Genomic DNA, 25,477 nt, shown 5'->3' with positions numbered 1-25,477 from the left:
TTCTGCTTTAACTTAAACTGTAAAGGCTCAGCTCTTTTAATCTTTCCTCATAATTCAACCCCTGTAGAATTGGAATCAGCCTAGTCACTCTTCTCTGGACTTTTTCCAGTGCTGCTATGTCCTTTCTGTAGCCTGGAGACCAAAACTGTACACAGGGCTCCAGATGAGGCCTCGCCAGTGTGTTATAAAGTTTGAGAATAACCTCCTGTGACTTGTACTCCACACATCAAGGCGCTATATAATATAATAGCAATAACAATAATAATACATTTTATTTATTTAGCACCTTTCATATGCTCAGACGTCACAAAAAAATTTAAAAATGTGCAAAAAAAAAAGATCAAAAATATTAGTTCCAAAATATTAGCAGCATAAAACACTAAATAAACCTAAATAAAGGATAAACAAACAAAGCTTTAAATTATAATAAGAGACAGTAAATCTACAATAATACAAAATTCAATACGAAGAAATAACATGATTTGTGATACAAACACACAGCACATCATCTTGAGCATCTGGACAGAGAACGTAAATGGGACTGAAGGCCGGGGCAAGTTAATTCCTAACATTTATACTGTATTTTATGAGATGTGGTAGTTAAATCAGAGTACCCAGAAGAAAACCCCACACCAGTTATGGGGAGATCATGTAAAAACAGACAAACTGTTGAGGGATTTGAACCCAGGAACCTGGCTGAGAAACATCGCTTTACACAGACCCGGCATAACACCATGGAGACGAGAAGATTGGTTTGTGTTGCTCCTTACTAGCAGTTATTGCATTCATACTGGCAACCAACACCAGACCCAAAGAGCCTCAAATGCAATAATCTGTACACTTTGTGACCAACATTCGGTCAATTGGTTGGTCCCAAATGGGACCATGACCATAACTTGAGGAAACTCACAAGCAAACTCCATGTGGACAATGACCAGGCGTTCAACTCGATCCAAAATACTGGATCCATGAAGAAACAGAATTAGCTTTTACACTAATGTTTGTCAAGCTTGTAACACAGAACATAATGGCTGGTGCTTTTGCATAAAATTAGAAAGAGTATATGACTTGGGCCATGTTGATCCAATCAGATTTCACACTTAAATCAACTTATCAATTATTGACATAATTCAAACATAACTCTGAAAACACCTCAAGAGAGGAACAAATGCTCTTTTATTCCCAAAGAGCTATAGCTTTTTGAAAAGGTTCATTTTGGCTTTCTGCTTAGTCACAGCTACAAGATATTCTAAACAGGCTCTCTACTACCCTTTACTGTTCTCCAACAAAAAGGTGGTGAGGCGATGCTTAGATGAAACTTCACTTGGTGCCCTTAAAACACATACTCAATTCTGTTAAGCAGATTTTCTGAGGGTTCTAATCAGATCATATAGATTGTACAACTTATTTAATCAATACATGATTCACTAAGACAGAAGGCAGTTATACAGTGGAGAAAGTAAGTAGTGAATGTATCATTCACTGCAGTAAATATAGTTCCAAAAAGGCTATTCACATGAAATTCTCACTAGACACTGGTATTAAAACTCAAGCAAACCACAAGTATAATGAATTCACAACATTAAAGGCCATAAATAAAGGTAATAAAGTGGAATGACTCAGGGAATAGGCATTGAACACGCCAATTTAATACTTTGTGGAGAAACCTTTGTTTGCAGTGGCAGCTTCAAGAAACTTCCTGTATGTAGAAACCTATCAGCTCTAGTGCTCAGGTATGACTTTGACCAGTCGTTCTAAAGTGATCATCTTTAAATCTTGAAGATTATGGGGCCCTCTTGTCAACATGGATCTTTTGTTCCTTCCACAAATGTTCAATTGGATTTAAGTCAGGTGATTGAGTGGGCTGTTCTAACAATTTGATTTACGCTATCTGAAACCAATTGAGAGTTTCCTATGCTATGTAGTTGTTTTGGATTGAATTTCCACCCACGTCTCATCCTCATCATCCTGGTGGATGGCAGTGGACTCATTTGAAGAATTTCTCGGTACATGGCCCCATTCAGCATTCCTTCAATTACCTGAAGTCTGCCAATGAACAATGATAATAATAATAATAATTCACTGTTCACTCTTCAGTTAATTACTGAACATACATTCATTCTTTACAGGAATTGTCAAAATCAAGTCTAAAATAAAATAAATGTATTATTTGCCTATATAAATATATTCTTATTTTGAACAACTGATTATACGGACAATGACAGCATATATGCTAAAACTTCCCTAAATTTTTCTTCCCCTATAATGGACCCTATGCAAACAGGATAATTGGCTTTCCATCAAATTAATCTAAAGTAGTAAGCAAGTACCTGTGTCGTATTATAGATCTGCCAAAGTAAACTAAGATAAACCTCATCAGAGAAGTTGAAACTCAACCGGCACCTTACTCGTCAGGGTTATCCTATTTTTAGAATGCAGTTAGAATTTCTTCCAGCTTCTGACAGACTGAATAACTCACAATAGAAAGGAGACTGTTTACTACTGCACAAAAAATGCTCCATATTCATAGCAGATGAAGTGACAACTGACATGTGGGGTATATCAATAGTATTTTAAAAACAGATACCAGGTCACTCTAAATTATACTATAAACATGAACCATACACCTTTCACATTAGACCCTTGCACTTCAGTATTTGTGTTCATGATATCTCTGTAAAAATAAATAACTCTGCAAAATTGTTTCTCATTAGCTAATATGACTCAAATCATCATTCTGCTAAAATGTGGCACTAACCTTAAAAGTTCCTCACGAGGAGCCAGTAGGCCCTAACCAATAACACATTCCCCACCAGTAAATATATACAGACTACTTCAATCAGGTCTCCACATTTAACATTCAGGTTTATAGCACTAGACCTGATTACATTTAAAAATGGAAATAAATTCTGTTAAAACTGCACAATTCTTTGCCATTGTAATAAGTTTATTTTCAATAACATTTACAAGTAATTTAGATACTATTTTATAAACCCCAAAAATTTATTTACCACAAAAAACATCCAGTCTTAAGACTGTAACAGGTTTGTCCCACATTAAAACTTCACAAAGTCATTTTGCCAAAGCAAAACCTACCACAAGTTTCATTTTATAGCCAGCTGGTTAAGAGAATGACAGGCTGTTGGTGCTAAGCACATAAAAAGAATCCTCAAATTTAAGCCTTCCAATATCAAAATTTAAATTCAGTTCAACAAACCATTACAAATTCTGAAACTCCCTGTTCATTCACTTACATCTTTACCCAGTACCTATTACACCAACAACAAATGGCAATCACCAACTATATTATTTTTAAAAATACTGAAATACTGCTACTTTAGGTCTGTATTTTAAGGATAATAAACAAAACTGGTCTGGGGAGAGGGTAGTAATCCACACTTATCTTCACTGAAGGCTTTCCTCTTCCCCTGCAGTGTTATGAAATGTTGACTTTAAATATATTTTGCAAATTCCTGTGTGACTCCTCCCAACAGTCAGGCCCATGACCATGAGCAACAATAACATAAGAAAAAAACAATATAGAAATTTTTCTCTGTAAAATGTAAAATTAACAGTCTGAAGTACAGCTTGTCTTTGGTACAAACGCAAAAAATCTTCTGTTTATGAAACAACAGTTTTCAACTCAGCATTTCTTTGTGTATCACCAAACTGCAGAAAAGAATAAACTGTATAAAAATCCACTGGAAGAAATTACATCCAAGGGCTGCATGCCCAATACATTGTTCATGTATCTGACCATGCCTTGCCAATGGTTTGTTTTGTACAACTCAAGGTTGAAATTATGTTGGCTCTGCTTTTCAATAGTATTAGTAGTTAACATAATCCGGTTTATAACCTGGTGATGATAAAAGGGACAAAAAGAATCAGGCAGCCATAACCCCACAAAGAACACCACTGCACTCCCCACACTAGCTGTACAATCTTGCTATAACTATATTTCTCACAGTTTTTCTTTTTTTCTGAACTTATTTAGCACTTATTTATTTACAGAGCTTCTGTAAAAAGCCAAATTTCTCCCTGGGGACAAATAAAGTTCTATCTAAGTGTAAAACATTACTGGGGACTCACACAGATTTTTATATTGGGACAAAATTAATGACGTTGTGTGTAATAGCTTAGCAAAATAAGTTTATGTTCAACCCGCAATAGAGTTGTCATAATATTGAAATTCCCACCTTCAATAGAATAGGTGTCGATTAGATACAGTTTTAGATAGTTACTGGGGAGTGGAGGTAGGTTTTGGGTGTGAGGAATACATGCAAAATTAAAGATCAAAATTATTTTATTAAAAAAAAAAAATCTATAAAGGTAACTATATTCTACTAGAAGGTATGTACTACTTCTTCACAAGGCTCTCCAATTTTCTGTAGCCTAAAGCAGAGTTTTTCAAACCCCTGAAATGATATTCAAAATTCTCCTTGACACTGCAATTTAAGTAGGGAAAATACTCGAGACCAAGAACAGAAAGTGGATGAGAACATGTTTTTATTTTTTCATACTTTGTCTTTAAAATGTTATTGTACCGAGTTCTTGGAGCATCAAAAACAATTATTTTACTATGCTTATATCTTATTCAAATATTCTTTGTTGATAAGATCAGGTCTGAGCAGGTGTTCTTAAACCTTTTTTTTTTTGTTGCGACTCAATCTTGTGTTTTTAGTGTCTACAATACCCATTCTTTGTTGACTGCCCAGACAACTGTCAATGGCTGACCACAAGTGCAGGGAAGATTCTCTCATTTGGAGAATCGTGAATTATCATCCAAGTGTGAGGGTGTGAGTGGTTCAAACCTGGAGGAACGTCAATTGCTTAATTAACCTGCAGCGACCCTTTATTCAAACCATCCGCAACCCACCAACAATAAATACAACAGTAACCTGCAACCCAATGATGGCAAACTATAATCCATTTTGGGTTGCAACCCATATTTTAAGAGATCCTGAGTTTGAGAATTAAATATATGATTAACAGAACATGTTATGTGCATCAATCTGGTTGAAGGTAACACTAAACAATTTTCTGAAAAGTGGCTCTTTTTGAAACCCTTTAAATAAAGTCTACTGTGAGCTTTCAAAGAAGGAGAAAACCACTAAAATACAAAACTTAATATGGCTGTAAACTAAGAAAACAAAAATTTCAGCCTCAGTATGTATCAATAAATTAATATTTTTCACAGTGCTAATCTGCAATATATGCTGTTTTCTCTTGGTCTTTTTTTTTTTTTTGACAAACATGATTTGCTTTAAAAGAGAGAACCAACACATGAACAATGTGCAAGACAAGGCCACTGACCAGGCATCTAAAAAACACAGCGGACCTAATCAAGGGGGGTTTCCATATGACAAACAAACTTTTGGCAAACAACACCCCCAACCCAGGCTCCCAATCAGCATTACTGTGTTGAACGCACAGCTGTAACATTCTTATGTACTAAAAACAAAAGGCATTCCTAAAGGATTTCAAGTCTCAGTATCATATTTCAACATGTTACTTAATATAGAATTAAACAAATTATTCATGTGGATATTTATAACCTCTGATAATGCTTACTTTGCTCTAAAGTCATCTTGGCAAACTGTAATTAGTATTATCTCATAGCATTCTTTAGAATGTAGAAAGGCTGAACTTGTATATCAAAGACATGCTTGTTGCAAAGTACATTCATAAAATGCTAGATAGATGCAACTTTATTTTGTCCTTGAGGGAAATGTGACTTTTTACAGAAGGTATTTAAAATAAATACATAACTGGTAGATAAGTAAATAAGTAAACATACACACACAAATGCTTTGCTCTGAACACACACCAGAACAACAATAAAGCAAGAAAATTAAAAAGCAAAAAAAAAAAAAAAGTTCGGACTTGGCTGTCACAGTGACAAGTGAGGCATTATGGATACGCATTACATGTAATACAAATATGATCATCACCATAACATTTTACTTGGCGGCACTCTGAAAAGACGACTTGGTTTCTCTTAATATGTACTGTAGGTAACTTCTAATTAAAAAAAGATCAAAGCAGTATACTTCTTTTTGAAAATATTTGAAATTTGAAGCAAACAAACAATCAAGGTTGGGGTACAATAAAGCAGGGTTTCTGAACCCCTCGGTCTTAAGTTGCTATTGTTATTGTTTTTAGTGGGTTGTGAATTATGTCGCTGATTTGAGGATCATGCTCAATTTTCCAAGTCCGGACCCACACCAACCACGGCTCTGACGATCAATTACGATTTGTATGGTGTGGGGTTGTGTGTGAAAAAGTGGATTGTGACACCAAAAAGAAACACTACAATAAAGGATGATTTCACAAACAGTACGTTAAGAAACTGCAGACAAAGAAAGGCAGTAACAACTGATAAACAATCAATACTTCTCAATCAAATTAAGATTTATGTGTGATAAAAAAAATATTAAGCATATAAAGCTATGAATCTCTAAAATGGGACATGGGTTTTTGCCTCAGATTGAAAAATATGTTGATGACACATCAGGATTCAACATTATGAGGGATTTTTTTTTTTTTTCATTTTGGTCATTTTTATTAGCAGGAGATTGTTTAACAAACTTACCTAACACTGACAGAAATCAACAATAAAAACTGAAATGGTACTTAATTATGAATTACATACAGTTAGCAGCCACTTTATTAGGTACACATTGATAGTAATGGGTTGAACCCCCTTTTGCCATCAGAACTGCCTCAATTCTTCGTGGCACAGATTCACCCAAGGTACGGGAAACATTCCGCAGGGAGTTTGGTTCATTTTGACATGATGGCATCACACAGTGGCTGCAGATTTGTCAAATGAACATCCATGATGTGAATCTCCCGGTCCACCACATCCCAAAGTGTTCTATTGGATTGAGATATGGTAATTGTGGAAGCCATTTGAGTGCAGTGAACTCGCTGTCATGTACAAGAAACCAGTTTGAGATGATCTGAGCTTTCTGACATGGCATGTTATTGTGCTGGAAGTAGTCATCAGAAGATGCAGTCATAAAGGAATGGACATGGCCAGCCGTAATACTCAGGGATGCTGTGGTATTTAAATAATGCTCAGTTGGCACCATGGGGCCTAAAGTGTGCCAAGAAAATATCCCCCACACCATTACACCACCAGCAGCCTTAACTATTGACACAAAGTAGGATGGATCCATGATTTCATGCTGTTAACCCAACCATCCAAATGTTGCAGCAGAAATACAGGCTCAATTTTGGCAAGCTCTTGTGACTTTTTGCCTCAGCTGCCTGTTCTTAGCAGACAGGAGTGGCACCTGGTGTGGTCTCCTGCTGCTGTAGCCTATCTGCTTCAAGGTTTGACGTGTTGTGTGTTCAGAGATGCTGTTATAGATACCTCAGTCGTTAATTGAGTTACTGTTGCCTATCAGCTCGAACCAATTTGGCCATTCTCCTCTAACCTCTGCCATCAACAAGCCATTTTCACCCAGATAACTGCCACTCACTGAATATTTTTCCTTTCTTGGGCAATTCTCTGTAAACCCTAAAGATGGGTGTGTGTAAAAATCCCTGCAGATCAGCTGTTTCTGAAACACTCAGACCAGCCTGTCTGACACCAACAACGACATGTTCAAAGTCTTTCTCCCCCATTCTGATGCTTGCCTTGAACTTCAACCATGTGATTGGCCAATTACATATTTGTGTTAACAAGCAGTTAAACAGATGCACCTAATAAAGTGGCCAATAAATGTACATGCGGAGTGAGGCAGACTATAAATAGCAAGGTTTTTTGTTCAATATACACATCTAACCAGCACGGTGTTGCTTAAACTGTCCGTATTACATCTGCAAAAAATGTTTGCTCTTGAATAACTGCCAAATGTTGGATAAAAGTTGGTTCATCCCTATTCAGATTTTTACTGTTAACGAGAAAAATTGCAAAATTGAAGGTAAAAAAAAAAAAAATACACATATATACACACACATATATACGTATGCAGTATATGCTGCTTACTGCTTTAAAAAGAATTTTCTTGTAGGTGATATGAAACTCAATATACTAGCATAGCGAAAAGACTGCTTTAAAAAATTGCCAATAAATAAAGTTTGAAATCACCATAAGCAGTACAATTCAAATGAGTACGCTTGGCCGTGAACTCTCCCAAAATGACGAGGAAGGCAATCTTTTTGGCCCATTCAGACTTCTTCTCGATAATGAAAAGCTTGTTTCCAACAATGACTAAATGCAAATTTAGAAAACACCTTAACCTTGTTATCAGAAAAACCAAATCAATAAGCTTGTAAAAAAAGATGCAATAAAGTCAATGAACATGCATCCAGCACCAACTTATCTAATTTGATTTTCTTGTGTCTAGTGCTTGGCAACCACACCCAGCGAGCATAAATTCTACTGAGATGGCATGGAAAACTATTGATGTAAAATGGTCATTCCCAACTTGCTACACAGTTTTGAATATATTAAGCACTGCATAACAAATTACATTTCAGTGCTTCTTTTAAGATTCTGAATCACCCTGTGACATTTTCAAAGTGGCAGATGGATTCAGAACCAGTTTTCTGTCAAAAGCCACTATTGGTATACTTCTACTTCAAAAGCTTTTGTATTTGTGCTTGATATTTAATAGTTTAGTTTGCTTTCAGAATGCAAAATTTAAGCATGTTTGTCTGTTGAGCTCACACTTCATAAATGCACCAGATGATGCTGCCAATCAGAGACAGAAATTGGCAGAAGTTGATTTTACCTTAATTATTTTCTTAACCACTCCATGCTCCATGATAGGCATAAAAATGTAAACAGAGATCAAATGCAAGTTTGTCACAACTGGGATAGCAACATCTTGCAAATAGCCAGTACAGTACAATAACTATACACGAGATCACATACTGTAACATTTTGTAAAACTACCTTATAGGAACTCAAACAGCAACAACAACAACATTTATTTCTACAGTGCGTCTTCACACACAGGATGTAATTCAAAAAAGAATGTTAAATTAGGTAAGAATAATAATGAATAAATAACAGAAATATAAATTAATATGGGCTTGTATAAGATACGTACATAAAAAGTAGAAACGTAGAGTCCTTATATGTAGCATCCTAGTTTAAGTCTCTAGAGATAAGTAGGATATTAATGTCAGGTGGCCTTATCAAATCAAACGTCAGCGACTAAATAATAATAATAAGTCACTAACCCATTTAAGCGTTAAGCACCAAACATTTTATGAACTTGCATGTGTAATCACAGTGTATAAAAGAATTTTCAGAATTATATAAAACACACATAGGACTCCATATCACAGAAAGGTTTGTTTAATGGTGGAGAGGTTGTGCTGTCAGATCCCATGCCAAAGGAGTGCTGTATTAGGAACAAAATCTAGAACCATTGTGGAAAAAAGAAAGCTTAACTGATCTTTAAATAGTTACTGCTTTATGCTAATAATTCATAAAACACTTCAATAACTCTCCCACTTTACTTATCTTTCTTTTCTCAGCACATGGGGGTTCCTGGCCACTAATTACAGTACAGTCGATTCCTGTTAATCGGACCACATCGGGACGCGATCATTTTGTTCCTAATAACCGGCTGGTCTGATTACACGAACATGCCCTATACATGTGCAACCAAGATGGGACGTGCTATAAGTAACATATTAAAATGTCATTATGACTTTTATTGTGCTGCACATGCGTATGGCGAACATACAAACAAGAACTACGTACATGTACACGTACGGTTGCTTACAACTTTGTTTATTGAAAAAGAAATCTACAAATTCTTCAAAACGATCTACATGACACTCAGCATGCGAAGCACAATAAAAAACGTTACATTACCAAATTCCAGTCAACGTTCGAAGAATTTGTCGAGTGTGATCTGACGCATTCTGTTGACGCACTGCTCTTGAACAAAATCACCACAAACATCTAACGCATCAATGGGACTGCCTTCCTTTCCCTCCTGCATGAAATAGCAGTGCAAAGTTTCAATGCATTTCCTGGCATCCTGTGTTGTCACTTGCACTAACTCATTAGAGTCATCATCATCACTTTCCTGGTCTTCCGCTTTATGCTTACATCTGCTTTCTGCAGGCAACGTGTGGCTTCTTTTTCTTATTCTCTGTCAAGTTCTTTGGTCTGATTAAACGGAATTTTGGTCCAAATAAGCGAACAATATTAGGCTTATGTAATATGATCTGTTTCGTTTCTTTAGGATTCGGTCCGAATAAGCAGTTGGTACAATTAACGGTGGTCCGATTAACCAAAGTCGACTGTATATTCAAGGTAACTACTGGGCCACACTCGTCTTTAAGTAACACTACAATTTATTGATTTAAGCAAAGACTGTAAAAATATGAGGAAGCAACAGGCAATTTATTCAGAGGTTTTTGGAGTTAATGGATTTTATAAGATTTTTTGTTCAGCGTTTCTCTTTTGGAAATTATGTTTTTTTTTTTTCAGGCTGCTTACCCTCGATCTGATCCACAGCCAAGGGCAAGGGAGGGCTATTGTTATGTTGTCTGAAGAAAGACAAAACTGAAAATGATCACGATCAGAAGTTGAAACAAACGTTGATAACCACGCCCGGCTCTGTAAGAAAAAGTGTGCCCTATATTTTATCTAGCCATAAAATTCAGACAAAGAAAGCACACATCAACAAGTCAAGTATTGTTTTTCTCTGTAATATCAGATAACTAGGTGATCAGACATTCATACTGTCTCAGCAGTTACGTCACATGTGGCACACTTCCACTCAACTTCCAAAGTAAAACTGTGCAACTGCTCTGCAAAAAGGCAACTCCTGAAAATGGTACCAGAAATAAACATTACAGGGCAGAAATGAATTTAGCATACTTCAAAACACCCTGATGGAAACAGATGCCCAGTAGAATCAGAAAAATTGTTTTTGGTTTTTTTTTTTTAAATCTACAGTATGCCATATGGCTTCACCGAAAAGCCAAACTTAATGATTAAAAAATAAAATCTGTATTACACATAAGAGAACAGGTTGGCTGGCTTCTGTTTAGAACTTTAATTTATCCTCACACAGGTGGAACAGTTTAATGCTATCAAAACTTGAATGCTCTGCGGATGATTTTGTGCTGGGTTCGAGTGATGAGCTTTGCTTGTAGTGCAGTGCTCTCATAGCCTTTTCCTCGTGTTCACAGGGGGCTGATGTACATCTCAGCTCACTTTAGGCGTAGGATCTTTGTTGTGTCCTCTGATGTTAAGGAAAATCTGGCACAGAGATTAGACTCCAATTTCTTTATGGAAATAAAATGACCAGAAACTGACTAGCTCAAAAATCTGATAGACAAGACAAAAGTTCCAGCCCTATAACAGAATGTAAGGGTTTCCTGGCCCCAAAGACAGTTTTAAACCACAGAAAATAAAGAACATTAAAAAAGACTTTTAATTAGAACATGCCATTCAGCCCAGCAGCTTGCCAATCCTATCTACCAAATTCCATTCTTCCAACCTGCTATATCCTAACACAGGGTCACGGGGTTCTACTGGAGCCAACTACCAAATTCCTCCAAAACAAACTCAAGCTCTAAATGTCTCAAAGAGTCTTACGGTCTGCCACCATACTTGGTAACTCATTCCATGTGCCTATAGTTCTCCATTTGCAGAAAAGCATATACTGTACCTTGTTTTTCCAGGAAGGTGTAGCTTCTGTTGATTGGACTCAAGTCCATTTCCAGGTACAGGCCTATGTCTGCTTATACATGCAGGAGTATGCTGCATCCAACAGTGTAAGCAAGAGTTCAGTTTGTAGTTATGAGCTTAAGAGGACCTTTTGGTTTTGGAGACACATTACCTCATGTTTGAGTTAACCTCCAATTATCAGATCAAATTCAGAAAATGTAGGCCAATGGGTAGGGAGGCTGAAGAGCACAGTGTTCTTCATAAATGATGGTTTGGTGGAAGAGTAGCTGCATGTCTGGTCTTTCAGCAGAGAAGGTCTTGTGTGCAAGTGAAAAAATAACCAACTGTCTACTCTTTCCTACAGAAGCAACGGTCCAGGCTTATGACAGGTATATCAGCAACACATTTTCAACTAAATATTTCATTATCATTCACTGTATTTTCCAACTGGCAGCACAGTGGTTTCCACTGTTGCCTCACAGCTCCACAGTCCATTCCTTAATAATAATAATACATTTTATTTTAAAGCGCCTTTCAAAACACTCAAGGACACTGTACACAGTAAAAAATAATAATAAAAGTAAGAAAATAAAAAGCAGGCAAAAGAGCAGGTAAGTGTTGAGTTTGTGTTGAGTTTCTCATCAATACTCCTCCGACACCCTGAAGCCATGTGTTTACTAACGGGAAACTTCAAACTGACCCAAGTATGTGAGAGTGCCTTGTGAAATACTGTACTAGCACCCTGGTTGGAGTTATGGCCTGCTTTGCACCTGATGTCACCAAAATGACATGACAATGATGTCACCTGGCTCACTAAAACCATACATAAGAATAAAAAGGGTTGGAAAAACCAGAGATGAATGGAAAAATACACAAATCTTTTATCAGAAAGGATGTTTTCCCTTACTAGTTCATTTTGCAAAAGAGAGAAATGTGTTTTGTTTGAAACTGGCAAGCCAGAAGAGAGAAAATAAACTTGCCCTGCTGTGGAGAAGAAGTTTACACGTTAATAAGTAAGTTGTAGTGTTCAATAAGAAATATTTTTCAAGTGCCTGCTATTGTTTTTCAGGTTTATGAAAGGAGTGATAATTTGCATTTTTAAATATACTTCACATATGGAGGTCATCACAATTTGTCTCATTGAGTAAGTGACTGACAAGCTTGGCACAAACAAAAGCCACATTAAAAAAAGGCAGACCTTGCATCTTAAAAGGAAATGACCCCAAAGACTTGGCTAAAACAATTTAATAAATATCCTAAAAGTGCAAGACAAGGGCCACAACGGCTAAACTTGAGGGCGCCAAGAGCAAAGCTGGTTTAGCTGTTGGCAAATTCCAGTAGTGCTGTTATGTTCTGATGGATGCCTTTTCATTTGCAGCATTGCCCTGGTGTCCTCATGTTTGTCTAAGCTGCTGTGCAGGAAGATCAACAATTTCAAAATGCCGTTGACTGCATTGAGTAATAACTTTTTTTTTTTCTAAAACCCTAATTTTATTGCATTAGTAAATGATAAAAAAGTAAAACTTTATTTCTACTACAAACAAAAACAAATGAGGTAAATCCTGCATACACATTGGACACTCTGTTCTAGACACTGATGCCATGTTTACAACTGAAGAAAAAAAAACATTTATATAAGGTAGCATGAACGGTACAAAAACAAACTGTTTATATCTCAAATCCACAAAACAAATTGGCACTCCATTACACTAAACTCTTGCAGCACAAGTAAAAATGTTTAACGAATCTAAAATATAAAACGTACCCATGGCTATTTAATGCCCTTTGTTTCACATATACACCGAACATCTCATTAGTCTCTTAAAAGACTGCTTTGCTATTTAATCATTTAATCTGACAAGCTGCAATTTCATACAGTAATCTAATGCAGGCAACACCTTTCAGGAAAAACTACAAGTCACTGCAAAGATGTGCCACACTGCGGAAAAACAGTTTAAAAAAAAAAACAAAACAAAAACCCACCACTTCACAAACCAGAGTTCAATTTATACAGACATAAATCCCACACTGATTCAATTCCCAAGACATACGACTGTCATCAAACGTAACATGATTACGCTGAATAAGCCCTATTATTGAGGTTCTGCAGCTGTTTGGCTCCGTTCTTTCAAATATTTGTTACTTAAAAAAAAAAAAACTTTACTTTGACAACAAAAGCACAATGTGGAAGCCAGCATGAATTCTAGGAGGCTCAAAAAACGCACATTAAGCACCAATGATCACAAAACCTTATCCGACAGAAAAGACAGTAGGCAGAATTGTTAAGCAACATCTCCATGTCACGTACTTAAAGAAACAAAATCCCAAACTTCACCACTTTTGTTGGCATTACTATTAATCATTTTGAATATTAGACTAATTTGCGTAATAATATCAACGAATATTGGCTCGCTCTCTGGCACTGGAGACTTTATTACTATTTGCAAATGATTTCTGTTTTTAATTCATATATATTCAAAGCCCTAAACAAAAAAAAACACTTCAGTATGCTCAAAACACTGAGGAGGTTTTATCACCTAAAAAAGGAGACAGTATTATTCCTTACTAAAAATTGTCTGTAAATGCAGGAATAACACAATTGTTTTAGCTTTAAGCTCATTAAGTAAAGGAACTACAAATACCTGGTAACTATGGAACAAAGTGCTTATGTGCAACGTTTGCCATATGTTAACATTTCCTAATACCCAAATGGCCATAATCTTTCCTGCCCTTGAAGCAGAAAAAAAAACCACACACAAAAATGCACAAATAAGTGTATAGGCCATCTAAAAGCACAATTCACATTTCGAGTAAGACTACCACTCAAGCACAGTCCCAATTAAGCACACTATGTCCCTCCAATTAGAAGAGCCTGTTTACAGGATTAGCCCACTTCAAAACAGTGCCTTTGTACACAGGCTAATCCTCTACATCGGTCAAATGCAATTACACGTAATGCACGGACATTTGAAAAGAAACTCTCATCAGAAGAGGAAACAAACAAGTTAGCAGGAACACTATGTCATAATTTTGTTAAGAATTACAGCATGAGACAAGGTCATAAGTCTGACTGATCCTAAAAAGCATCAGGGCTCAATTTGATCCTTTGTCTAAGAGACGGATAGTAAACCACACCACAAAGAGGCTACACCATTGGCAACACTGGTGATGCAAACTCCTAACTAGTTAGGAATGCTGTGATACAGAATCCCCCTCGGCCAGATTACTTTGACAGAACACTGTGCCATATTTAACAAAACATGCACACGTCTCAGATTTTTGTACCTCCCAAGAGATCAAATTAAACCAAGTTCAATAAGACTCATTAACTGGCATCCTCAGATTAAGGGATTGGTTGCAATGACAATCACCAGTCCTCCAGGACAACCAAGGTGGACCACTGCTTAACAGCGACAACTTGACAGTATTGGTGCCTACTTCCACCCACGGTGTTTGGCATCATAATGACCAATCACAGTGACAAGGCAATGTAAGCATCATGACGCAAGGCAAGGCCAATTGCACAATAAATACACCAATCTGATAAAGTGGAGCAACAAAATAGAAAAGGTCAGGCATTGTATTTAAATGACACCAATGAAGAGAACTGTGGAAAGAACTGAACTGTAGATGAAAAGGTTGCCTGTTAATCCTCAAACTGTAAACCAACCATTTACACGCACACACAGACTGAGGTGAATAACCCCATTAAAGCAGAAACCGGCTTTTTTAAACCAAAACAAAAAAAAAATGCATGCTTAACACAGGCAAGTAGTCTGGAGTTCTCCTTTGGCAAAGAACTCCAGTGTCATTCTCACTGCACTGGCATTACTGTATGTACCATCAAGAGTGCTGCGACTGCATTAATTGTACAGTATTTGTTATTTGTGTAGTAAGTGTACTTAAATGTTTGGATTTAAATTGATATAATTATTTCTGGGCTACTGGTCGTTGAATTTCCCTCGGGATCAATAAGGTATCTGTCTATTGTGGAATATCAGCCCGGACACAGACAAACAGCAGGACACACAGGCCAAACATGCTATTTATTATTTTTCTGCACAGTACAGTGCACCAATCACCACAATACTCAGCTCAGTTCTTTTACTTCTCTGCTCTTCTTCTGCTGCTGCCTCCTTCACTCCTCTCAAACTCTGTACTCTGCCTCCCCTTGCACTTCCTGGTGTGGCAGAAGTGCTGCCATCCAGGGCTCTGGGATCATCGAGGCGCCCACCCCTGACAGAGGCCAATGTCCCCAACAGGGTTGAGCTTCCAAGCTCCAAATCCATGGGCCAGGGGGGCTGCCCTCTGGTGCCTCATTGACGATATTACCCCTCTCCCAGTCCTTCCCTTCTCCAGGCGTCCCGGTGGGGCAAGGTACCCAGTTGTCTGCCGCACTATCTGTCAACTACACTAAAATGTGTGAATGTGAAAAACAGCATGCCGCCTATAATCATTTTCTGGTGTTTTATTAATATGTTTAGTCACACAAGACGGTTTATTTACAAGTTTCTGTTGCCAGATTGCACACAGCACACTCCTTCCTGCTGGACTGTGCAACTGAGGCAGGCAAAGGACCGGCATGCTGGCTTGTGTTCATTTTGCCTTACACCCAATGCTGCTGAAACAATTAACGACACAGATATTTTTACTTTAATAAGGTAAGAGTTGTCTTAGGTTATTCATTACTTTATTAAGTAATCAGACTACATAACGCTAATTATTTTTAACACGTTACCCTACTGTTCTGGAGATTGTGTTGCTGAGCTTAGCCCCTGTACATTCAGCAAATCCACATAATTTCAGCGATTTCTGAAATACTGAGACTTATTATTTTAGCCAGAAGGAAGAAACATTTGCTTCTGGCAATGTTTTCATGAATGCTTCTACCTTTGGCTGCTGAAAGTGTGTGTGACAGAGTGCAACAGACATGTGCAGAGAACAAAATCCTTAACAGTAACCCGGTTAAGGGTTTACATGGCCACCCGATTACCTGATTTCTCTAACCGGAATAAGACCTTACTCGCCATTTAAAGCACAAGTAAACGCTCCGATTGTTCACATGTACTTTAGAGTCAAACTTTATAATACAATAAAATCATGTAATGTATAAAAAAGGCTAAGGTCTGTGTGTGTCTGGTCGCTCTGAGCCAGTGTTTTTCAATCTTTGTTCCACCGAAAAAGTCCTAATGATATAGGACATACTGGTGGATAATTGCACAGGGTTCCGTGAGCAAGGTAACCATTCGCGCAGGGTTCCACTCCAGCGAAGAGGTTGAAAAAAAAAAAGCTCTGAGCAGTCTGACAGGTCAGCTGGACTTTGGTGACTTGATCAAAAGAGAAACTGCAAGTGAGAGACACCTGTGGAAGAGTAAAGGCAAAGCAGCTACAGGAGACGAGCAAGGCTGCTCAAAATGACAAGAGTCTGAGAAGCGGGCTTTACAGGAACGTCCCGGAGAGAGGTTTGGATACACGAAGATACCAAGAAAAGGTGACAAAGGTACACACAGAGAAGAGATATCAAATATTTAGGAATGTATTCTAATGACCTGTCTTTGCCAGGTAATGTGGCTAGTCAATTATAAACAAACATGCATTCACTAATGTACTTCTCTATAACAACTTTGTGCTGTGGTGGGTTTACCTACCACCTTCCAAACATGGCTGACCTGCGAGTACTGGATATTAGTTTCTCTGGGTTAACAAAAGTGTAAAATTACTGACTACCATGTATGCATTCAGGTATGAATTTATCCCTGAATTATTTGGGCCATTGGATATAGTGGAAAGGTCACTCCACCCACTACCGCTCCACATTTAGACTAATGGTGTGTGCCCAGGAATTACTTAATAGACAAAGACCAGGCAGTGACAACAAAGGCATATTTGGTCAAGATTTGCCTTCTGTTTATTTATTTTTTTTGTCTCGCTCCCTTAATTAGTAATTTTGGCAAACTATTGTACTAACTCATGATTTGTTTCATGCTGTGACACACTTGCACTGTTTTTTTGTTAGTTTTAAATTTAAGGTCCGACCACCTTATGCAACATTTCCAACAATTTTCAGTTGAAACCTTCATTGACATAACCATAGCGAGTCGGCGTCACATGACATGTCACGCCAACTACTCCATGACTTGCCATGGAAAAACCATGCAGTTCTGATTGTGTCGTTAGTGGCTGGGGTGGGATCTTTGCTAATGACAGTTGACAACCAATGCATAGAGCGCCGCAACAAGGAATAAGAAATGGTGCACTTTAGCTTAAAAATAATAATAATTCATTACATTTATGTAGCACTTTTCTCAGTACTCAAAGCACTATCCAAACTGGGAGGAACCTGGAAGTGAACCCACAATCTTCGACAGACTCCTTACTGCAAAGCAGCAGCACTACCCTGTGCCACCTGTGAGGGAAGGGAAGCTTTTCAGTCTGATGCCTAGTGTTTGAAGCACTATAAAATGGGGGAAGAGAAGAAGGGGTTAATATTGCAGCTAACTAGTTGCAGCTGTTAACCCTTCATCTACTGTGGCGGCTCTGTGGCTAAAGGATCTCAGCTGGTAATTTAAATGCTGTCGGTATGAATCTGGGCAGTGACAGAAGGAATGCTACACCATTGGGCCCTTGAGCAAGGCCCTTAACCTGCAATTGCTCCAAGGGCGCTGTACAAATAGCCGATACCAAAAAACTGGGCAGTAAGTTGGGTTATGCAAAAAATTACATTAAGAATACAAGAAATTGTATATGGCGATTAAAGGATTTAAAAATAAAAAAAAAATTGTATACAGTGTTGGCCTTGTCAGGCCATCACACAAAAAGAGGCGAGCACGACTGTGCTGGAAGGTCAACACACAGCTGGCAAATTAGATGGCAATTTTCAGTGGTTTAAATTACATGATGCAGTGATGAGATTAGCCACTACAGTCAGCTAGTCTGACAAACCCATGAAAACTAAATTAATGTGAAAGCAAACTTTACTGTCACCTCAACCACATACAAGTATACAGATAGATGAAATCGTGAAGCTCAGTGTAACAACATGAAGTGCAAATAAAAAAAAATAAAATTAAGATTTAAAATTAAAACACAAACAAGACAAGACATTGTGCAAAGACAAGACAAAGAAGTAGCAGCAATATTGGCGTGTAGTAAGCAATATGAACATTGATGCAATGTATGTATTATGCAACCTAGATACATATAGTCAGTAAATATGTAACATAATAAATAAATAACAGATATAGATAATACAGAAATTATCAGTTTATGATAATAGTTGTTTAAGACGTGTAAACAATGACAGGTCAGAATGTTTCACAATGTGACATCAGTTTTAGTGTACTGATGACCTTAGTAGTATACTTCTATAGTGAAAGAAAGAAAGGACTGCTCATATATTGTTCATTTTCCAGAATAGTCTGTTAGCACACAGCTGGACGTAATAGGGCAGATGGTATAATGCAGAGGTTCCTGTGCGAGTCAGTGATTGATTGCCTCTGCCCATCAGTCTCCATCTAACAGTAAGCGGCTCGGCCTAATGAGTGTGATGTTATAAAGACACCTTACCTTCTAATGTCCTTCAGCCTAAGTGGAGAGACCTGGTAGGTAAAGCATCTAGAACATGGCACTCATTACCAATTCTTATCAGTTCTTGCTGAATGGACCTCTGTATATTCTTATTTTACTAGGCACTTAAGGAAGTTAATTATTAGCCGCTTTTCGGTGATAACTGAATTTTAGGACCTGCACAAACAGTAATTGCCAAATGATTAGGCCCGCCACAAGAATCAAGTGGGTGAATAAAGAAACAGGAGACAGCAACCCGACTGACATCATCTGGGATGAAGTATGTGAGTTAACCTCAAAACTAGTAAACCTGGGGAAAAGAAAAAAAAAAAATTGGGCTGAAGGATGAGTTAAGTGCCAAATTCTGTTCAGGGATATCAGTAATGGTTTTTGTTCCCACCATTTCCTAAATTAGAAGCCAGTAATTTATTAAGCATAAACGTTAAAATATAAAGAAATAGTAAATCAAGTTTAATTATTGAAGCATAGAGAATAAAGTGATGCAACTTTCATTTCAGCTTTGTGCTTATGGCGCAGGCTGCACTGTTTATGCTCGTTTAATTGCACTTGCTTGCTAACGCTGACACTTTGTAGGTCTGCCTGTGAAGCTCCATCAGCACTCGCATTCAAACCGCACTGCAAAACCTCTTGCACACACTGACCAAGTCATCCCTGAGAGTGGGACTCTTCTGTGCCTACCGCAGTAATCTTCATTCCACCTCAGCGTCAACTCAGACTTTCCCTAAACCTCCAGGCCAGAGGTTCTCAAGTTCAGCCCTAGGGCCCCCTGGGGCTGCAGAGGTTACTTCCAATCAATTTCACAACCAGGGGGTGTCACTCTTCCTTTGAATGGCTCTTATTGTTAAATAAGCTGACCTTTTCCTCCCCTCTTATTTGACATGTGGGAAAGTGCAGCAGCAGCGGCATGAGATTTACATGTATAAGAAATTGAGAAATGTGGGGTTTGTCATACCCTTACATGCTTAACTCTCTTGAATTGACCTTTTCTGTGAAAATTGTGCTGTAAGCTATGTCCAAATAGAGCAGACACCAGTGCAAGTAACACTGAATAATAAAGTGTAACCGCTTCAGTGTTACTAAATTCTGTGCTTATTAAACAAGTGACAGCTATTAAAACAGAAGCTTAAGAAAAGAAAAAGCAAAAAGAATGAATTCTTACCCAACACACACATAAAAATCTTGCTTCATTCAGCAAACATTTGTATAACCAGCCTGTAATTTCTGGACTAAAACAAAAGACAGAGACTGGCCAATAACAGCTCACTCATGGCAGGAAGTCCACAAAAAGAAGAAAACCTGCAGCCACAGACCACCATGAATGATCTTCCTTTTTTTTTGTTCCTTTGTGAAATATGGCACTCTGAAATTTCATCTTAATGCCATTAATTGGATGTTGGTCAGATATTCAAGCAGGAATTTTAGTGTACATAGTTGCATGTGACAATACCACTACTGAAACTGCAGCTGGCAAGCCAAACACTAAACTACTACAAGACTGAATCCTCTCTCTTTCAACTTACTAGGTACCATGCAACATCATGTTAATAAGCATTTTATAATTTTATTACTGACTTACACCATTATCCAAGGTAACTAACAACATTTGACATACAAATTGGCTGCATTTGTGTTTTTCCAAGCACAGACAGATGAAATGACCTGCTCAAAGTCACACAGTCTTAAGGATGGGATGTGAACCACTACTTTTGTTGTCCAAAGCCTTAACCACCACAACACACTGCCTGTCATTAACATGAAGGTGCAAAGAGAAAACAGGCAACATGACCCCTTTGATACCTAACTGTGTTAATCATATAAGTGGACACAACAACAACAACAAAACAAATCTAACAAAAATACTGGAATGGTTTACTGTAGGGGAGTAAAAACAACAAGTGTTCCTTTAAAAGGCCATCTCATTAATTTGAATACTTGAACAATATTTAGAAACTGGTTTGAAAGAATACCTGCAACCAATACAAAGGTGCAAGTGGGGTGACAAAAGCAGGCTGGGGATTAACTATAATCAGAAAGCGCCAGCTCTCTCCCCAGCATCAGGCAAGCGTGCTGAAATGTGTATTTTTTATCAACGCTTTGGATAAACGTGCCTGCCAAATAAATGCAAAAAAAGAGGTTCATCAGAACAAAAAGGGGAAAGTGTACGAGGGGTTTTAATATTCAAAATGGCCAAACATAAATTATAATTTGGCCAACAAGTCTTTGTTTGCACAGACAAAGAAAAACTGTCATCGTGCACTGGGTCTCGCACCGTTCCTAACGTTTAAGGCGCAGGAAAGTGATGGAGACCGAGAGCCAGCGACTTCGACCGGTTTCCAAAAGAAGACCTCACTAAGAGGTAAGCACGGCGAGTGAAATAAATAAACAGAGCGAATGCTTGTGCATCGAATGCCTTGCAGCTATAAAAAGGAGCAGCTGTCATTTATGCCGATGAGGTCTCGCAGAACAAAAGGATTGGCGAAGCGTTGCGTGGTTTGCCAGTCCAGGGTCAAATTCAATGCATATGTTGGGGGTTTCGACCGCCAGTTTAGTTCATGCAAATCATTATAACTCGTCTAAGGGTTAGGCAGTACAAGAGAACAATTACTAGCAGGACTCAACTATACAGGAAAGCAAGCAGGGCTAAAAAGCGACGTGCAGAGACAACGCTTTCGCTTTCAAGCAGGCGCCACTCCGCCACGCGCGTCGCTTCCGAACTTGGGATACGAATGAGCAGGCAGCCTCAGCCGACCTCGGTCACGGCTCGGCAGATAAAGCCGTTCCTTCCGACGTGTTTGCAACGAGAGACAAAAGGCGCTGGGGTGTCTGCTTTCTCGAAGGGCGTCTGACGTCGACTCTCGTGCCTGCTGGAAACTCCACTTGTGCTTCAGGGTCAGTGACAACAAGGGAGGAAGGGTGGGGGTGGCGAAGAAAGTTTCACTTCTGTCCGACAAGAGTGGTCCACAGAGCCCCGCGTGCTCCTTACCCTTCTATCGACCCCTTACCTGTACGCCAAAGTCATGCACTCGAAGAGCTTGGTGAGGGATGCGTCTATAGAGAGGTGAGAGGAACTCGCTTTTCCAAAACAGTATGTCTGACAAGTCTGCTTGTTGACTGTATCGAAGTCGTAGCCTTTTTTGGGAGGGTGCTCGCTATGAGGAGAGGACACCATAAAGTGGCCGCTGTGGATGATTTGAGGCTCGTGGCCATCGGATCTCCGGAGCCCCAGGTTGGATTCTTCGACATCCGAGTCGTCGTCTTGGTCCTGTTTGTAACAAACAGGGACCCGGTGGCATACCCGCATTTCGCCAGCGGCCATGGTTCTACGGGTCCCGTCACGGAAAAACCGAAACCAGTTCCTTTGTTAGTGGTAAATAATGCACAAAAAAGTAAGAAACTACAATTATACTCCTAACACTGACGGGTGGCCTATAACAAAAAAAATACTTCTCTCCATCGCCCTGCCAGCCCTTTACTTCGCCCAGCAGCCCAAGCTTTCTGAAGACGTCTGCCAGCCAGGCTGCAGAGCTCTGAAGAGGGTGGAGCAAGACCGATGGAACGTCACTGGCAAACGGAGCAGCGATTGGGCAGTACAGAAGCGACGCCCACTTAAGGGCAGCGCCTTAGTAATGTATACAGCAACGGCGAACCAGATAATCGAAAGCTGCGTGAATTGTGACTTGTCGCTGTAAAATTTCAAATTGGACAGCGCTAAATAAGTTGAATAATTTAACCATATTAAATCAACCCTCTGCAATCCACGATTCTAACTAGGATGCTTTCTTTTATTTAATTATTTTTTCTCTTCCAAATGTGGAGATTTATAATTAGGTAAAAAAAAATGGATGGACTTGGCAAAGGAAAAAAAAGTATTTTAGAACTGTACTTTAAATACTGTAAGGTCAAAGGTAAGTCACATCTGAACTATATTTATTAAAAATAAATTTACAAACTATACATGTAGACCTACTGCCCTGGGCGGATTATGTTTTTTGGTTTTCACATTCAATACCATCTGGCCATCCCTGTTAAGGCGTAAACTCAGAGATATGCAGATGGGTGAACCAGTGGTGTCCTGGATAATGGACTATCTGCTGGGCAGACCCCAGTTTGTGAGATCCAAGAACTTTCCCTCTGATATGGATGTGCGCAACACTGGAACATTACACGTAACCATGCTGGCTCCTTTACTTTGCACTCTGCTCACCTCCAAATACACATATAACACCAGGTCTTGTCACTTGCAGAAATTCTCAGACACCCCCACGCCTGTTGTTGGCCGCAGTTGTTATCCAAACCAGTTTTTGTATGTTTAAGTGTGTTTGTGTGTGTGTGTGTAGGGGGTATTTTTATTATACTCATTTATTTTTGGGGAGCTTTTGCAAAATCTTTATTCCCCCTTGGGAACAAATAAACTATAAATTCTCTGTCTACGATTCTGCACTACTGGGGTGTACTAGTAAGGAGGATGAGACAGAGTGCAGGAGTCAGGTGGGGAACTTGCTTTGAAAAGCACCGGTCTAGCCCACTTACTGGTGTTCCTCCTATACTGCAAAAATGCCTGTCCTGTATTTGTGAGTGTGAGGGTCTCTATACACTAAGACGGAATGCAGTTGGGCCCAGTGTCAGTCTTCAACTTGTGCTCAAAAGTAAGTTCGGTCACCGCATGACCTTTATATAGTACTGCTAAATATGATACAGAATAATCTGTTTCCATAAAAAATATACAAAAACATCAGTATACAGGCTCTCCATTTTAATCTAAGCCAAAACAAATGTTAGTAAAACTGCTACTTCATGTGTTCACATATTAAAAAAAAAACAAAATAACATCAACAATATTAATCTGATTTTACTTTCTACATTCAGAAAATGTATTACAATGTGGCGCACAATCTGTCACAAGATGGTATTTTTATAACTCATCCTTCAAATGAATGCCTTATCATTGTTTTTGCTCATAGTTGCTTTGCAGTATTTAGTCTAGACACAGCGCCCTCCCCAAGTACTCAGACAGCGAGGTTAAAATTGTTCTGTTAGCTGCCTGCTCAAGCAATTTTCATTTGAGCTGAAAAGCCGAAAGTGAGACAAAAGTAATTCTGTAAAATATCAGCTCATTCACACTTTCTGGTGTTTATTTCCCCATTTGCCAAGCAGAGTGGTATACTGGCAACAGGGCTGAATCTGAAACCATAAGATTAAATAAAACAGGATATGCCCTGTGTATACGACAGTCAGTCAATAATTGTCCACACTTTGTGATCATTGTGTTTGGGTTGGCTCTATAGCTTTCCCCACGTACATGTGGAAACATGGTGTGTCTGTGGTCACATTACTAAAATTTCGGCCTTGATCAGTCAGTTTCTCTTGTTGTTTCTTAGGAGTAAACATGGCCACTTTGCTCTCCATTTGAAGATAAGAAGAGCGACGAGCTGAGATCTGCTTTTTATGGGCTGAAGGTGTACCAGGGGCTGAAATTCTCAATGGCGCATGATACATCATGCTCACTGTTGTTATAGGTAGTGCACATGGACTGATGTTCTGCTCCTTCTTCATGTGTAACGCTTGTCCTTCCATTTTCGAACTTCTCAATCCTTTCATAAACACTCTGCCATGATAAAACATTGTCTTTATATTGTCCATACTTCGGCTCCAGTACACCTTCAGCCCATAAGAAGCGGATCACTGCTGGCTGCTATCCGAAAACAGAGACCGGAGCTGCCATGTTTACTCCCAGGAAACAACAAGGGATACTGACTGATCTGGGTCAAAACTTTACCACAATGACCACAGACACATCACACTTCCTCATGTGCATGGTGAAAACTGTACAGCAAACCCAAAAAATAATCACAAAAATGTCAATAATTATCTACTTACTCTCCATACATATTCAAGGGTGATCAAAACCATTTCAGCCTTAACCTGAAATAGGGTCTTCAGCATCAGCAGCCCTGATTTGGTAGGTGGGCAAAGATCAGCTCCTGTATACTAAAATTTGTGAAATATAAGTTTCTACAATTTCTGATTTATGGTGTATGTGTTTTTATTTCAGAACTAAGCTAACATGGGGGCTGAAAAACACAAAATCACACATCCTGCTATCACTGAAATTCTATTGCTAGACAATAATATGCCTTCTTACCTAGTCAACATCTACCGGGCCATATACTCTTTATGTGTCTCTATGTAAAGCTTGGTTGTAGGAGAAGGTCTCTCAACAATAACCTAACACACTAT

General features: G+C 38.6%; 1 protein-coding gene across 3 annotated transcripts in view; it reads right to left on the bottom strand.

Annotated features, from left to right (window-relative positions):
• Positions 1–22,786, bottom strand: part of LOC120540829 (MLX interacting protein) — a 63,033-nt gene extending 40,247 nt beyond the window's left edge. For all 3 annotated transcript variants that reach the window (XM_039771908.1, XM_039771909.1, XM_039771912.1), the window contains exon 1: positions 22,243–22,786. In XM_039771908.1, the coding sequence (XP_039627842.1) occupies positions 22,243–22,556 (314 nt within the window). In that variant the 5' untranslated portion in view covers positions 22,557–22,786. The remainder of the gene's footprint in view (positions 1–22,242) is intronic.
• Between the last annotated feature and the right edge of the window lie 2,691 nt (positions 22,787–25,477).

Source organism: Polypterus senegalus, chromosome 12 (assembly GCF_016835505.1).
Source record: "Polypterus senegalus isolate Bchr_013 chromosome 12, ASM1683550v1, whole genome shotgun sequence".
Taxonomy (NCBI): Eukaryota; Metazoa; Chordata; class Cladistia; order Polypteriformes; family Polypteridae; genus Polypterus; species Polypterus senegalus.
This window is presented reverse-complemented; position numbering and strand designations above follow the sequence as displayed.